Here is a 17,444-nt window from a genome sequence, read left to right as displayed (position 1 = left end):
AGACAGTTCAGATAACAATGTCAAAAAGCTAGAAGAAAGCTCCAGAAATCTTTAAGTACAAAATACCGTAGGATCAGTATCTACATGGTAATGATTAAACTGAGAGCCTTTATTTTAAGGAAGTAAAATTTCTGTCTAAAAAGCTTTTTTATTAACAGTTACTTATATATATGATCTAGCATAGCAGTATACAGTGTATAGTGATCATTAACCACATGGATTTGTCATTTCTTTATGTTGGGGACATTTCAAATCTTCCTTATTGGCTATTTGGAAGTATGCCATTAATTATTGCCAACATTGTTATCTTCCTGTGCTATCTGGAACATTAGAAGTTATACCTCCTATCCAACTACAACTGTGCGCTCTTTAACAACTTCCTTCTGGCCCCTCTTCCTCACAGCCTTTCCAGGTTCTAGTAACTACTGTTCTGCTCCTGGCTTTTTGAGATTAACTTTTTTTTAAAGAAAAAAAGAATACCTTCAAAGATGTTTGCCTCCCCCTCTCTTTAGAAAAATATTTACCTATTTATTTGAGGGAAAAGATTGTTGAGGTACATGTGTCATGGCGTGCCAGAGTCAGAGGACAGCTCTTAGGCATCTGTCCTTTCCTTCTATCATATGGTGTCCAGTGACTAAACTCAGAATTTCAGGCTACACCACGTGACTATCCCAAGAGCAGCTTTTTTAAACTTAGTTTTGATTTATTAAAGTTTATTCCCTTTGTGTCCCTCCTGTAGCCCCCTCTCTCATTCCCTCCCAAACCCACCATCCCTCTCTCATCTCCTCCCTGCCCCTCCCCCAGTCCACTGATAGGGGAAGTCCTCCTCCCCTTCCATCTGACCCTAGCCTATCAGGTCTCGTCAGGATGGCCAAGATTCACTTTTTAACTGAAGTATTTTTGTGGGGTGTGGCACTGGATTATGTGGGCATGAGTGGGTTTTTTTTTCTTTTAAGTACGTAAACTTAGTTATTCTCTTTCTGACATGTATTCATACTTTGTATGTTCATAAAAGATTAATTCCATAGATTATGAATACAAAAACTGACCAAGCAGCTTATCATCTTTATTAGTTTGTAAAGTACAGTTTTTGACTGGTCATTTAGTAAAAGCACCAAACATAAATGAGTACAAATCCTATGAAATGCAGTTGTTTTTGCTGGAGTTTTGGGGGGGGGGGCCCTCTTAACAGTTTTCTTAAGACCATGACATGTTAATGATGTAAAGGCTTAGCCACTCTCTTTGTTACATATGTCTAGAATATACTTAAATATAGATTCCAGAGTCGATGGAAAGAAAGCCACTTTTTAAATTTAATATTTAATCCATTAATGAGAAAGCAACATGTAGATTCATTAAAAGGTGTAATGCCACAGAAAGACAACAGGCTTTAGTAGCCGGGCACATCTCTGTGTTTCTGCAGTTCTCTGTATGAGTCAGTCCTCCAGACGTAATGTTTCCATTTATAAAATTCAAGTAATACTGCCTGCTTTTAACATGTGATAAGGGTTAGTGCTAATTAAAGCAGCTATGATTGACTTAACCTTAGCACTGTCACTCAGCCACGTATATGTCCTGACACTTCCTTTCTCACAATTTCTACTAGAGGATTCAAGTTCAAACCAAACTGAAGACCAACAGCTGATTGAATCAGACATGGTAAATATAACTCCAGGTAGCAAAGACACTTCCTCCAGGTGTAAGCACATGGCCACACTGAAGAGTGAGGACACTAAAAAGGTGCTCAAAGTCCCAGTAAAAAAGTCCCAAGACGAAGAGTCTGCAGCCTCTCAAAGCCCACATGTCTTATGTGATAAAAAGTTGCCAAGTGAAAGGACAAAGGTTCTATCAACTTCCCTGGTAGAGCTTGGTAAGGAGAGTCTGTTTCTACTGGATGCTTCAGAAGATGGAAACGTGGGCCGCTTCCTTAATGTGAGTATCAGGGTGGAGAGTCCTATTTCCTTTTTTAATTTTAATTTTGTTTTTATTAATTACAGTTTACTTACTTTGCATCCCAGCTGTAGCCCCCTCTCCCACTCCCTCCTAATCCCTCCCTTCTTCCCTCTTCTTCTCCTATGCCCATCCCCCAGTCCAATGATAGGAGAGGTCTTCCTCCCCTTCCATCTGACCCTATTCTATCAGGTCTCATCAGGACTGGCTTCTTTGTCTTCCTCTGTGGACTGGTAAGGCTGCTCCCCCCTCAGGTGGAGGTGATCGAAGAACCAGCCCATGAGTTCATGTCAGAGATGGCCCCTGTTCCTATTATTAGGGAACCTTCTTGGACACATGAGCCGCCATGTGCAGGGGTTCTAGGTTATCTCCATGCATGGTCCTTGTTTGGAGCATCAGTCTCAGAAAAGACCCGATTCCTATTTCTAAGCACTCTTCCTTAAAATTTATCAGGAAGATAGGATTAATGGATTCTAAACGTGGAAGAGGCTACCTGAGCCAGTCCTCCGTTTGTCTATCTGTGCATGCTGTTTCCCGATGTTTAATTTCTACTGCTAATGTGGGAATGACTGAGGTCTCTTGAAGATCATAGTAATTAATATAAATTGCTTGGAAGTACTTACCATTCCGTAAACATTTGCTCTAGGAAACTTAAGAAATGGCTGAGCATGGTGGCTCATGCCTATAATCCTAGCACTTCTTAGGCTGAGGCAGGAGGATTTCCTGGGTTTTAGACCAGCCTGGGCTACCACAAAACAAAATAAAACTCCCCATAAGACCAAAGAACAATAGATACATCAAGTTTTCAGGGCTATGAAGATGACTCAGTAAAGTGCTTGCCGGGTGAGCACTAGGACCTGAGTTTGGATCTCAGCCTCCACATAAAAAGCTGGTGTGGCAATGTGCAAGCCTGTAATCCCAGCACTCTTGGAGGCAGAGGCAGAAGACTTGCTAGGTCCAGTTTCAGTGAAAGATTATAGTGAAGCTTAATAGAGCTGCACATTCAACACCCTCCTCTGGCTTCCCCATGCACATACACAGACATGTGCACCTGTGCACACACATGTACACAGCACCACACAGTATGTCATATATAGACACACACAACAGGTATAATGGCACACACTTGTAATACCAATACTGGGGACTAGACAGGAAGATGCTGGGGCTCCAAGTTCAATGATACCTTGTCTCAAAATATAAGGTTATAAAAATTATTGTTGTGAAAAAGAAGGTGAAGAACAATCAAGACATCTTGACATTTGACTTCTAGTTCCACATATATGCATGCATACCTTCACATGCACATGTGTGCACAAAACATACTACGTTTTCAAATTCAGTTGTACAAATTACCAAAAAAGGTGAATAAGAAGTAATTATCATTGAAAGTAAATGATAGACATATACAAGAATATTGTAGAGGCTTTATCTTTATGGGTCTTTTGATGGTAATAAACATCAGTACTGGGAAAGCAGTGGGCAGCTAAGAAGTACAGGTATTGGGGTTACCATCATGTTACAAGCCCTGGAAAAAGGTTGCATGGATGTATTGAGAGAAATGACTAGGTTTATGCATGGCTCCTTTTCAGAGGTGTTAGTTTGGATTAGGATATAAGGATTATATTGCATATACCCTTGTGTTAAACTCTGTCAACACTTTTGCTTGTTTTTGGGACCTTCTCTGCTTGTTTGTTTGTTTATTACTGGTTTTTTGAGACAGTTTCTTTTCTGTGTAGCCCTGGGTCCTGGAACTTATAATGCAGCCACTTTTCTTGACCCCCATTCTATGGCTCTTGTTTTTTCTACTTTTTTCTTTTTCTTTCTTTCTTTTTTTTTTTTTAGCTCTGCAAATGCAAGTGAATTCATATATATGCTCCCTTTTTTATTTTTTATTTATTTATTTTTAGCTTATTCACTTTGTGAGTGTGTGTGAGTGCATGGGTGGCAGCCTACTTGCACATATGTGCTTGTGTGCTTGGGAGCCAGAGGTCAATCATGGGTGTTGTTCCCTTGGTACCATTCACCTTGGTTTTTTAAACAAGTCTATTCTTGCCCTGGATCTCACTAATGAGGCCAGCAAGCCCCAGGGATCCTCCTGTCCCTACCTCTCCCATCCTGCTAACACAAAGCTCAGTCTACATGCTTGCACAGCAGGTACATTACTGAGCTATCTTATATCCACTGTATTCACTTCTGAGCTAATAGCACTGTGCTGAAGTTCATTCTGTATCAGGACACAGGGGCTCCTGGTCCTTTCCTTTTACATTTAGTTATTTTTGTATGTGGGGTGGGGATACACATATGCCACATGCATGTGTGGAGGCTAGGGAACAACTTGGAAACTTGGTTCTCCTTTTTCACCGTGTGAGTTCCATCTCCCCTTTTTACCACGTAGTTCCAGGACGCAAACTCAGGTCGTCAGGCTTTTTGGCAAATGCCTTTACCCACTGAGCCATCTCACTGTTCCTGATTCTTCTTGTTAGCATGTTCTCCCATTATGCTTCCTTGAATTCCATTGTGTTGATTTTAGCTAGTTCCCAGTTGGCAGGTATTAAGATTATTTCCAAATGTTTCCTGTTTAAAATCCAATGTTTATTAACAATCTTACACATATATATCTATTGCCATGGTTCTATACAAAACGCTTTTAAATACAGTTTTGATGAGTCGAAAGGTAAGTGTATTTTTAATAATATTAAGTACTGACAAACAATACCTGTTTGGGGGGTTCTACTATGTGTTTCTATCACCAAGATGTGTGAGTGCCTTTACTGAATTAGTTCCTGCTGTTAAAAGCTGTGGTCCATTGTATATCACTTAAAACAATGCAATGTGTAGGAAACACTGTTATTCACATACTTTTCTAAATTTTATGCTGTGGCTAACCTCTTTGTTAATTTTTTTTTTTTTTAACAGCATAGTTGTTGCCCAAATCTCTGGGTACAGAATGTTTTTGTAGAAACACATGACAGGAATTTTCCATTGGTGGCCTTCTTCACCAACAGGTTTGTGATTAATTTTGCTTATAAAATTTAATGCTGCAGCCATTACTTTTAAAATAATAAATATGAAAAGATGCAACATAATCCCAAACATCTGGTTTTCTAAACTGTTATCTAGTCAGTAAAAATTTAAATAGTTGGGATTTCTATTCTTATTTTCATTTAGGATTAATTTAAGGAGCTGAGGACATCAGATTACATAGTTCAGGGAAACATGAGGGAAAGTGCTTATTCTATTTTGATTAACAGAGTTACCATTTTTATTGTGCATATTCATAAGCAGAATATAGTAAAAAATAACTTTTCAATGTGTAGTTTTATAATTTGACTTATTCCTAAATATGAACATATTCTTTTGTACTAATTTTTAAATTTAATTTATATTTTTATTTATTACAATTTATTCACTTTGTATTTCTACTGCAGCCTCCTGCCTCATCTCCTCCCAGTCCTACTACCCTCCATTCTTCTCCCCCTATGCCATTTTCCTAGTCCCCTGATTGGGGAGAACCTCCTTCCCTTCTGTCTGATCCTAGCCTATCAGGTCTCATCAGGACTGGCTACATCATCTTCCTCTGTGGCCTGGCAAGGCTGCACCCCCAGAAGGAGGTGATCAAAGAGCTGGCCTCTGAGTTCATGTCACAGACAGCCCCTATATCCCTTAGTAGGGAACCCACTTAGAAACTGAGCAGCCAATGGCTTCCTTTGAACAGGGGATCTAGGTCCTCTCTATGCATTGTCCTTGGTTGGAGTGTTGGTCTCTGTGAGACCCCCTGCACTCAGGTATTTTGGCTCTGTTGTTTTGCAGTTCCTGTCCCCGCCAGGTCTTTCTATCCCCCTCTTCTTCCATTTTGCAGAGAGTTTCATTTAACTTTTTTTTTTTGGGGGGGGTTGTGCCACAGTTTTGCCGTTTACTCTTTGCTGACCTCGTACTCAGTACATAGAGCCCAGAACTCTTTTGTTGTTGTTTATTGGGTTTGTTGTTGTTGTTGTTTGGTTCGTTGTTGTTTAATTGTTTTTTTTTAAGACAGATTTTTTGTGTGTGTGTAATCTTGGCTGTCCTTGAACACAGATCCTCCTGCCTCTGCCTCCCAAGTTCTGGGATTAAAGGTGTGCTCCTCTGCCACCACCACCACCACCGGGCTGGCCATGGATCCAGTCCTCCTCCCTTGGCCTCCCAAATGCTAGGATTACTAGTGTGGACCTCCATGATTGGCTAAATGATGTAGATTTTTAACTTGCTTCTTTGTACCCTCTTGTCAGTCAAATAATCCACTCTATTTTTCTCAACCTCTTTCTTTCAGTTGCTTCTTATCTGTGAGTCCCTCTGCACAGGCCCCAGTTACTTTTCTGATCAAATTGCTTTTTGTTTTGTTTTGTTTTGTTTTTGAGACTGGATCTCACTGTGTAGCTCTGGTTGGCCTATAACTCACAGAGATCCAACTACTTCTGCTCCCTAAGTGTTGGAATTGAAGGTCATCTAGACCTTTTTTTTTTTAAGATAATTCTTTTAATCTACTTCAGATTTACTCCCAGTCTCATCTTTAGCAATGTTTAAAAACAAACAAACAAACAAAAAGTATTAGTTAGTATTAGTATTAGTTAGTATTAGTTAGAAAATGTAAGAGAGCTGTACTTATGAAGAAACAGAAGGTATGGACATGTGTTAGGCGGCACTTTTTAAAGTGAAGGAGCTGTAGACTGGGGACATTGGAACACCTAACCCACACAAAACAATGGCTTTGACCCCCAGCACAGCCAGAAAGAATGGATGAGTAACACAAAGGGAAGGTGTAGTCAGTGCTTTTTAGTCTGCATGTCAGCGATCTCTATGGAAATGTATGCATTTAAGATGAATGGTAAGTGACTGACTTTGGTTTAGGAAACTGGTCATCAAATACATATGGCCACTACACTTGAATTTCTAGGAAAGGACAAATGCCAACTATCATGAAAAGGGTAAATGTTATGAGATCCTGGTTTATCACATGAACACCATTGCCAGGTTAGAATGGTCTGAGAAAACTAGTGGAACTAACCATCTACCTACACAGGGAACACTTCTTGGATAGCTAGGTGCCGTGACATACAGACCCACAGTATTGTTTGCATACATCATGTTCACAGTTGCCTCCATAGAAGGAAGGTAAAGAACCTTCCACTGAAGGACTTTAGGACACAGATCCCTCCATTCAGATAGCAAGTTTTATTTAGCTACTTACTGCAGGTTCCTCCTGGGTCAGTACAATAACCAGCTCACAGCCCAACGCAGCAATAAGTTCCATTTCAGAGGTATTGGAAATGGCCATAAGCAAAACCACACTGGATAAGAAATGTACTATCTTCCACAGTTCTTAAACATATAGGAGAAAAAATACAAGAAGATAAATACTAAGCGAAAAGATAGCAAAGTCATTGCCAAAACACCCAAAGGAAAACAAGTAAAAATAGCAATTGAAAAAGAAAGCTATCCCACATAAGAAACAAGCCCATCCCCGTATCTTCCTTAAAGTTAGAATTATCCCATTTGCTTGTATGCCACAGCCTCATGTGTGCAAAACACTATCCTCATGGATACTCCTTATATAGGATTTTGGGAGGCTTGAAATAAAAGTCAGATGACTACTCTTTAAGCCATTTGATGATTTTATATGGTAGCCAATGTGGAGAGATAATAGATCAACTTTGGGATGGTTAATTTTGTTAATATGAATATTTACATTATAGGTTGATTCATGTGTAATTATTTAGGATGATTTATGATTCTTCTTTATTTCTACTTCATAGGTATGTGAAAGCAAGAACAGAACTAACATGGGATTATGGTTATGAAGCTGGGACCATGCCTGAAAAAGAAATCCTCTGCCAATGTGGGTTTAATAAGTGTCGGAAAAAAATAATATGACTTCATATCTGATGTTTAGTCATGAAATGAACTGAACAATCTGGAACTACCTCAGTTGTCAGTGAAACTGTGGTTATCCCTTTGTTTCCCTTGGTCAGGGTATTCATGTTTTATGTCTAATTTTGTGTAATTTAAGTCAGAAACAAAATAAGAACATGCATTAAGTATCATGTTATTACTATTATTTAGTTTTACATGAGTTAATATAAACAATATGTTCTATGTACATGCCAGTGTATAATTTACTAACTTTTGTATTTTGTATGTTAAGACAAATTTACAATAAAATTTTTAGGTTTCCAAATTGTTTTGTGATTATTATTTTTAATTTATGTGCCAAAGGACCAAATTATACATTATTTTAATTACTTAATTTATTTACTTTACATCCCGCTCGGAGCCCCCTCCCTCCTCTCCTTCTGGTCTTACCCTCCCTCTCCCCCCATTCCTCCTCCCCTATTCCTTATAAAAGGGGAAGCCCCCTATCCACCCACCTCAGTTCATCAAGTCACATCAACACTAAGCTTATCTTCCCCCGAGGCCTGGCAAGACAGGCCTGCCAGGGGGTTAGTGATCAAAAAGGAAGCCTAGTCCATGTCATAGACAGCCATGGCTCCCCTAAACTAGGAAACCAACATGAACCCTGATCTGCCCACCATCTACACCTCTGTAGGGCCTATGTCTACTCTATGTATGGTCCTTAGTTAGATCTTCAGTCTCTACAATCCCCTCTGTGCCCTGGCTAGTTGGCTCTGTTGGTTTTCTTGTGGAGTTCTTGTCATCTCCAGATCCTTCTATCCTTCTCCCCCACTTTTCCTCAAGACCCACTATGCTTTTCCCAGTGTTTGGCTGTGAGTCTTCACATTCTTTCAATCTGCTGCTGAGTGGAGCCTCACACAGGACAGCTATAAACATAGCAGAATATTGTTAATAGTGTCATGGAGTTGGCTCTCTCCCACGGGGTGAGTCTCAGGTTGGGCCAGGTATTTGTTGGACCTTCCTTCAATCTCTGCTCTATCTTTATCCCTGCACATCTTGTAGGCAGGGTAAATATTGGGTCAAAGTTTTTGTGGGTAGTTTGGTATTCCCCTTCCTCTCTAGGAAGCCTGTCTAGTTAGAGGGTGTTCCCTTCAGTCTTCATGACCCATTACTAGGAGTCTCAGCTAGAGTCACCCCCATATCCTCATAGAAGCCTACCCTGTCTGAGGTCTCCAGCTTGTCATCGAAATGCCACTCCCCACCCCAACCCCCGGTTTCTCTGTAGGCCCTCTATCACCTCACACCAGCTTACCCCAGGTCTGGTCTCAACCCTCATTTCTCTCTGTACTCTCTCTCCTACATGGCTTTCTCTCTTGAACCACTTCCATTGTCTATTCTATTTCTCCTTCTGAGTGAGATTTAAGCATCCTTTCTTGGGCCTTCCTTGTTACTTATCTTCTTTGTTGTGAATTGTAGTATGTTTATGGCTAGAATCTGCTTATAAGTGTGTATATACCATGTGTGTCTTTCTGTTTCTAGGTTAATTCCCTCAGGATGACCTTTTATAGTTCCATCCATTTGCCTGCAAATTTCATTATTTTCTTGTTTTTAATAGCTGAGTAATATTCCATTGTGTAAATGTACCACAATTTCTTTATCCATTCTTCACTTGAGGGACATATAGGTTGTTTCCAGATTCTGGCTGTTACAAATAAAGCTGCTAAGAATGTACTTGAGTAAGTGTTCTTGTTGTATGGTAGAACATTTTTTGGGGTATATACCCACAAGTTGTATAGCTGGGTCTTGAGGTAGAGTTATTCTCAGTTTTCTGAAAAAGCAACAGATTGATTTCCAAAATGGTTGTACAAATTTGCACTCTCACCAGTGGTGGAAGAGTATTCTCCTTGTTCCACAACCTCGCCAACATGTGCTATCACCTGAGTGTTTTTTATCTTAGCCATTCTGATGGGTGTAAGATGGAATCTCAGAGTCTTTTTGACTTCCATTCCCCTGATACCCTAAGGACATTGAGCATTTCTTTAAGTGCATCTCTGCCATTCGAGATTCCTCTATTGCAAATTCCCTGTTTTGCTCAGTACCTAATTTTTTAATTGGATTATTTGGTTTGTTGGAGTTTAATTTCTTGAGTTCTATAAATATTTTGGATATTAGCCCTTTGTGAGATATAGGATTGGTGACGATCTTTTCCCAATCTGTAGACTGCCATTTTGTTCTATTGACAGTGTCCTTTGCTTTACAGAAGCTTTTCAGTTTCATGAGGTCCCATTCATTAATTGTTGATCTTAGAGCCTGGGCTGTTGATGTTCTGTTCAGGAAGTTGTCTCCTGTGCCAGTGAATCCAAGGCTCTTCCCCACTTTCTCCTCTAGTAGATTTACTGTATCTGGTTTTATGTTGAGGTCTTTGATCCACTTGGACTTGAGTTTTGTGCAGGGTGATAAATATAGATCTACTTGCATTTTTCTACGTGTAGACATCTAGTTAGACCAGAACCATTTGTTGAAGATGCTTTCTTTTTTTCATTGTATGGTTTTGGTTCTTTGTCAAAAATTAAGTGGCCATAGGTGAGTGGGTTTATTGCTGGGTTTTCGTTTCAATTCCATTGATCTGCCAGTCTGTGTCTGTGCCAGTACCATGCAGGTTTATATTGCTGTTGCTCTGTAGTATAGCTTGAAGTCAGAGACAGAAATACCTCCAGAAGTTCTTTTATTGTACAGGATTGTTTTAGCTTTTCTTTTTTTTTTTTTGTTTTGTTTTGTTTTCCCATATGAAGTTTAAAATTGTTCTTTCAAGGTCTGTAAAGAATTGTGTTGGTATTTTGAAGGAGATTACACTGACTCTGTAGGCTGCTCTGTAGTCATTTTTACTATGTTAATCCTACCAATCTATGAGCATGGGACCTCTTTCTATCTTTTGATACCTTCTTCAATTTCTTTCTTTAGACACTTGAAGTTCTTGTCATACAGGTTTTTACTTACTTGGTTAGAGTTACACAAGATACTTTATATTATCTGTAGCTATTGTGAAAGGTATATTTCCCTAATTTCTTTCTCAGCCTGTTTTCTGTTTGTATTCAGGAGGGATACTGTTTTTTAAAATTAATTTTGTATTCATTCACTTTGCTAAAGGTGTTTATCAGCTCTAGGAGCTCTCTGGTGGAATTTTGGGGTTGACTTACGTATACTATCATATGATCTGCAAATAGCGATACTTTGATTTCTTTCTCCTCAATATGTATCCTCTTGATCTCCTTCAGTTGTCTTAGTACTCTGGCTAGGACTTCAAGTACTATATTGAAGAGTTAAGAAAAAAGTGGACAGTCTTGCCTTGTCCCTGATTTCAGTGGGATTGATTTAAGTTTCTCTCCATTGAGTTTGATGCTGGCTATAGACATACTGTATATTCCTTCATTGTGTTGAGGTAAGTGTCTTGTAACCCTGATCTTTCCAAGTCTTTTAACATGAAGGGTTGTTGGACTATGTTGAATGCTTTTCTAGCATCTAATGAGATGATCATGTGGGGTTTTTTTCTTTAAGTTTGTTTATATGGTAGATTATGTTGATATAATTTCATATCTTTTTTTAAGTGGTACATTTTTTTCTTTATTAATTACACTTTATTCACTTTGTATCCCCCTGTGGTTCCCTCCCTCCTCCTGTCCCAATCCCTCCCTTCCTCCACCCTCTGCATGCATGCCCCTCCCCAAGTCCACTGATAGGGGAGGGATTTTCATATCTTAAACCACGCCTGCATGCCTGGGATAAATCCTACTTGATCATGGTGGATGATATTTTTGATGTGTTCTTCGATTTGGTTTGTTAATATTTTGTTGAGTATTTTTGCATCAATGTTCATAAGGGAAATTGGTCTGAAATTCTCTTTTTTTGTTGTTGGGTTTTTGTGTGGTGTAGGTATCAGGGACTGTGTCCTCAAAAATAAGTTTGACAGTGTTCTTTCTTTTTTCTATTTTGTGGAATAGTTTGAGGAATATTGGTAATACTTCTTCTTTGAAAGTCTGGTAGAATTCTGTGCTAAAACCATCTGTCCCTGGATGTGAGGCTTTTAATGACTGCTTCTATTTCTAGGGGTTATAGGAGTACTTAACTTGTTTACCAGATCTTGATTCAACTTCTGTAAGTGGAATCTGTCAAGAAAGTCCTTTTCATTCAGATTTCCAAATTTTGTGGAATACAGAGTTTTGCAGTAGGACCTAATAATTGTTTGGATTTCCTCAGTGTCTGTTGTTATGTCTCTCTTTTATTTTTGTTGATTTGGATAGTGTCTCTCTACCTTTTAGTTGTTTTGGCTAAGAGTTTGTCTATCTAGTTGATTTTCTCAAAGAACCAGTTCTTGATTTTGTTGAGTCTCTCTATTGTTCTCTGTTTCTTTTGTTGTTGTTGTTCTGTTTTGTTTTTATTTTTTTTTAATTTTATTTTTTTCTTATTAGTAACATTTGTAACTAATTTGTAACTAATACAGATTACATCTGTATTCCAGCTGTATTGTTCTCTTTTTCTAACTTACTGATTTTAGCCCTGAGTCTGATTATTTCCAGTTGTCTACTCTTTCTGGGTATGTTTGCTTCTTCTTCTTCTTTTTTTTCCTAAAGCTTTCAGATGAGCTGTTAAGTTGCTACCATGGGATCTCTCTAATTTCTTTATGAAGGCACTTAGTGCTATGAACTCTCCTCTTGGCAGTGCTTTCATTGTGTCACATAAGTTTGGAAATATTGTGCCTTCATTTTTATTGAATTTTAAGAAGTCTTTCATTTCTTCATTTCTTTCTTGACCCAGTGGTCATTGAGTAGGGAGTTGCTCAGTTTTCATGAGTATGTAGGCTTTTTGTTATTTCTGGTGTTATTGACATCCAGCTTTAATCTATGATGATTTGATAAAGTTTAATACGTTGATTCAATTTTCTTCTATTGGTTGAGGTTTGCTTTGTGACCAACTATATGGTTGATTTTGGAGAAGGTTTCTTTGTGGTGCTCAAATTATACATCTTTAACCTACAAATTTGATATTAAATTTCTGACAATTCATTGACCATTGAGAACTGCAAATGAGAAACAATGGTCTGAAGACTGTGTAAGAGATAACTTTATGCACATAAATTGAAAGTATTCTTTTTTTGTTGGGGATTAAGCCCATGGTCTCCTGCATGTAGGGACTCACTCTACCATAGAACAACATCCTCAGCCCTCCCAAGTAATTTATTACTCCATTATCCCACTAACCATTCCAGCAGGGGGCCATTCTGAACATATTTTGTGAAGATGAAACTTCCCAGTTTCCTTGTAGTGACTCAATGCACAAGACAAAAGAAACACAGAAACCTGGAAGGGAGTTAATATTTTTGACACAGAATAGAGGTAGGAGTAAAGGGAACCTTAAAGCTAGTCAAAATTTTGTTATATAACCTGAAAGGAACTGCATTAAAAATGTAAGCAACAGTTGGAACTGCAGGCAGATGAGGCAAGATATTCATAGTAATGATGGAAGGACTCTAGGCAGTTACTAAAATGAAGCAAGAAGTCTTGATTAGTACAACAAATTGTGTCTAAATGCACTGCTATGAAGCAGCCTCTTTTTTTTTTTAGGTCTCCTTTTGGAGTCCACATTCAGAAGAAGGTGTTCTTTTTTTTTTTTTTTTTTTGTTTTTGTTTTTTAGATCTTACAGTGAAAAAATTTTTTTAATATTTTTTTATTTTTAAATAATTTTATATAATCACTTGTATCCCAGCTGTAGCCCTCTCCCTCTTTCCCTCCCAATCCTCCCCTCCCTCCCTCATCTCCTCCCTGCCCCCTTCCGAGTCCACTGAGAGGGGGTGTCATCCTCTCCTTCCATCTGGCTCTAGCTTATCAGGTATCTTCAGGATAGTTGCAATGTCCTTATCTGTGGCCTAGCAAGCCTCATCCTCCCTTGGGGAGGAGGGGAAGCTCAATGAGCCAGACATTGAGTTCATGTCAGAAACAATTCCTGTCCTTCTTACTAGGGGACCCACTTGGATACTGAGCTACCATGGGCTATGTCTGAGCAGGGGTTGTAGGTTATATCCATGCATGACCCTTGGTTGGATAAACAGTCTCAGAGAAGACCCCTGTGCCCAGATATATTTGGACCTTGTGGGGCTCCCTGTCCCCTCTAGGTTATACTAATTCCTCCTTCCTTCATATGATTCCCTACACTCTGCCAAAGGCTTGGTTATGGGTCTCAGCATCTGCTTTGATACACTTTTAGGTAGAGTCTTTCAAGTGCCTTCTGTAGTACGATACTGTCCTGTTACTTGTTTTCTCCTACTTCCAATATCCATCCACTTTGTCTTTCTAGATGAGGATTGATCATCTTACCCCTGGTCCTCTTTCTTGTTTATCTTCTTTAGGTATACATATTTAAGTATGTTTATCCTATCTTATAGGTCTAGTAACCACTTATAAGTGAGTATATACCATGTGTCTCTTTCTGCTCCTGGGATATCTCACTCAGGATGATTTTTTTCTAGATCCCACCATTTGCCTGCAAAATCCATGATTTCCTTGTTTTTAATTGTTGAGTAGTATTCCATTGTCTAAAAGTACCACAATTTCTGTATCCATTCCTCCACTGAGGGACATCTGGGTTGTTTCCAGGTTCTAGCTATTACAAGTAAAGCTTCTACAAACATGGTTGAGCAAATGTCCTTCTTGTGAACTTGAACATCTTTTGGATATATGCCTAGGAGTGGTATGGCTGATCTTGAGGTAGCACTATTCCTAATTGTCTGAGAAAGTGCCAGTTTGATTTCCATAGTGGTTGTACCAGTTTACATTCCCACCAGCAATGAGGGAGGGTTCCCCTTTCTCCATAACCTCTCCAGCATGTGTTGTCTCTTGAGTTTTTGAGCTCGGCCATTCTGATGGGCATAAGGTGAAATCTCAGGGTCATTTTGCTTTTCAGTAAATATGTGTCTTTATGCCCATGGATAAGTATAGCTCTCACCCTTTATCACCTCAGAGCAAAAACAGATGGAGATTGTTATAGAAAACCACAGCTGATCAAAACGCAGCTGCAGAGCCCAGCCCCAATGAAAACACCAACACAACTCCAACACAACTCCTACCCCTCAGGATCAATGCATAAGAGCCAGAAAGACTGCAAGAGCCACAGGAACAGGAAGTCTGCTGTGAGATGTGTCTCATAGAAATGACTGAGAAGCTACAGCCTTGAAGTCTTGCCAACATGGTTGCCTAATCATGAGCTGATCAAGGATGACACCAAAGTCATGCTAACATGGGAAGGGAAAGCCCAGAAGGCCTCAACCCTCCACAAAGACTGCAGATAACCAGAGAGTGCTGAGAGCAGAAGAAACAAGTCTTCTCCAAGGAAGAACATATCAATTGGTCACCAACAGCAACCTTGAAAACATACACGTACAAGTAACATTATACAGACTGAGCAGCATATGTATATGTATATATATATATATATATATATATATATACACATACCATACACACTATGATATAGAAATATATACATATTCCTAAATAAACACACATATACAGAGATAGACACAAACATGTAGTAAATACAAGTACATTATACAGATTGTGCAGAATATGTATATATACATGTATATTAAATATGATATATAGGAATATATGAATTTTTCTAACTACATACACACATGCATACAATTGAAAACAAAAGAGGGCATGAATTTGAAAGAGAGCTGGGCTGGATGGGGGACAGTACAGAGGATGTACATGGGGGAATGTGATTTTATTATAACCTCAAAAAAAGTTGTAATTTGAAAAAAAAATCAAAAGTTGGCTCAGGGATTATCAGAAAAGCTAGAATTCAAGGACTGAACTGAAGCAGTATTTCCTGGACATGAAAGGTTCTCTACAGTCAGGAACCTAGTGCAATTGTCTCTGCCTATAAAGAACAAATCGGTCAACCTTCTAGCAAGAGGAAGTGGATCTCAAGAGCCCCATGTCTGAGGAGAATTGATAGTTGATGGCTTTTGTGGGCATAATATATTTAAGGGTATGGCACCTCGTGTTTTGGTAGACAGGAGTATGAGGACAGCATACTGTCCCCAGCATGCTAGGTTTAAAAAAAAAACACAAATAAACAAGGTTGGGAGGAAAAATGGTGAAAGGATGAGAATATGATCAAAACACATTGTTTGAAATTCTCTAAGAATAAAGATATTACAGTAAGAAATTAGAAAGACATTTTAATTATAATATTTTAATAACTAATTGCAAAAACAATTTTAAACTGAAATCTTTAAACTGTTTAAAATTTTCTTACACTGAAGAACAAAGATTTCAGACAGAAAACTCACCAAGCACCCAACAGAAGGGTGAAAACAGATGTTTTGTAGACAGTGAAGCAGTACAATGATAATATAAATGTCAAGTAGTTAAGAATTCTATACCCTGCCAAAATAGCAACAACATCTAAAGCAGACATTTTCAAGCATGTAGTCTCAAAACATTTATTTCTTATTTTTTGTTTCCAAAAGTTATTGTTTCATCTATCTGTGGAGAAAAAAAAAACAAAAACAAAAACAGAAAAGAGCAAGTTTCTGCTATGAAATGCACAGTGCTAGCAGTAGGCCAACACTAGGTAATGCAGATCAGGCTCTCTAGAGAACTTTCTCCAAGAGGATTGTTCTATCAAGAACACCTTCTTGAGGGTTCCAAGATGGTGGCAAACAGAGCTCACCATTTTGGAGAGGCAGAGGACATGAATCTCCAAAATTGGTGAGTGGAGAGACAATCGAAACTAGAATTTGGACTTTTGGGCTTTCTAAAGGAGAAGGGACACCACAGAAGCACAGAGTGCCTGTAGATTTAGATCGGGCGCGGACTTCTCTGGGAAGGAAGTGGGGCGCTTCCCTTGTCCGGGCCTCCTGCACAGGGAAACCTACACACAGCACCAGGTAGCTGAGTGCTGACCAAGACAGCAGAGACAGCCTCCAGGCCCCTTAGCAGCGGACAGCTGTAACCGCCCGCTGAACACCACCCCTCAGACACATGTCCAAGGAGCCCACACCCCAGGCCCACCTAGCACCCTCTTGCCGAGCGCCAGACCCAGGGAGCATCCTTCCTCCAACCCCACAAAAAGAGCAGCGGAGCTCACATCCCCCCAGAAATCCCACCCTGCCAGAGAGCACACACCTCCGGAAAACCCTCCCCGCCTGAGCGCACCCACCACAGGAAATCCTGCCCCGCTGTAGCCCACACACCTCTGGAAACCCAGTCTTACAGCAGCGCACACAACTCCGGAAACCCTGCCACACCAAAAAGCACCCACTGCCAGTGCCAGAGCGCAGGCCCAACCACAGAGTGCCAACCACAAAGACACAGTTCTACAGAACAATCCTTCCTGGACCCCAAATCCACACAGCTCAGTGCCTGGGACCCAAGACAGCAGAGGCAGGGCTTCAGGCCTCTCAGCCGCAGTGGAGAGCTGAGTGCACACACCTCTGGAAACCCCACCCCGCCAGAGCCACTCTTTGGCACAGAGACTCAGATCCACAGTAGAGTCCTTCCTAGATCCCAAGTCTGCAAGTGGCAGCACTGACTACATGGGA

The 17,444-nt window shown here is 39.7% G+C and overlaps 1 protein-coding gene across 2 annotated transcripts in view; it reads left to right on the top strand.

Moving 5' to 3' along the window:
* The window catches only part of Setdb2 (SET domain bifurcated histone lysine methyltransferase 2), a 38,872-nt gene extending 30,708 nt beyond the window's left edge, over positions 1-8,164 (top strand). For both annotated transcript variants that reach the window (XM_060391097.1, XM_060391098.1), the window contains 3 exons: positions 1,607-1,932; positions 4,870-4,958; positions 7,743-8,164. In XM_060391097.1, coding sequence (XP_060247080.1) covers positions 1,607-1,932; positions 4,870-4,958; positions 7,743-7,860 — 533 coding nt within the window. In that variant the 3' untranslated portion in view covers positions 7,861-8,164. The remainder of the gene's footprint in view (positions 1-1,606; positions 1,933-4,869; positions 4,959-7,742) is intronic.
* Positions 8,165-17,444: the final 9,280 nt, after the last annotated feature.

This window comes from Meriones unguiculatus, chromosome 9 (genome assembly GCF_030254825.1).
Source record: "Meriones unguiculatus strain TT.TT164.6M chromosome 9, Bangor_MerUng_6.1, whole genome shotgun sequence".
Lineage (NCBI taxonomy): Eukaryota > Metazoa > Chordata > Mammalia > Rodentia > Muridae > Meriones > Meriones unguiculatus.
Note: the sequence above shows the minus strand (reverse complement) of the source record. Positions and strands in the feature narration are given on the sequence as shown.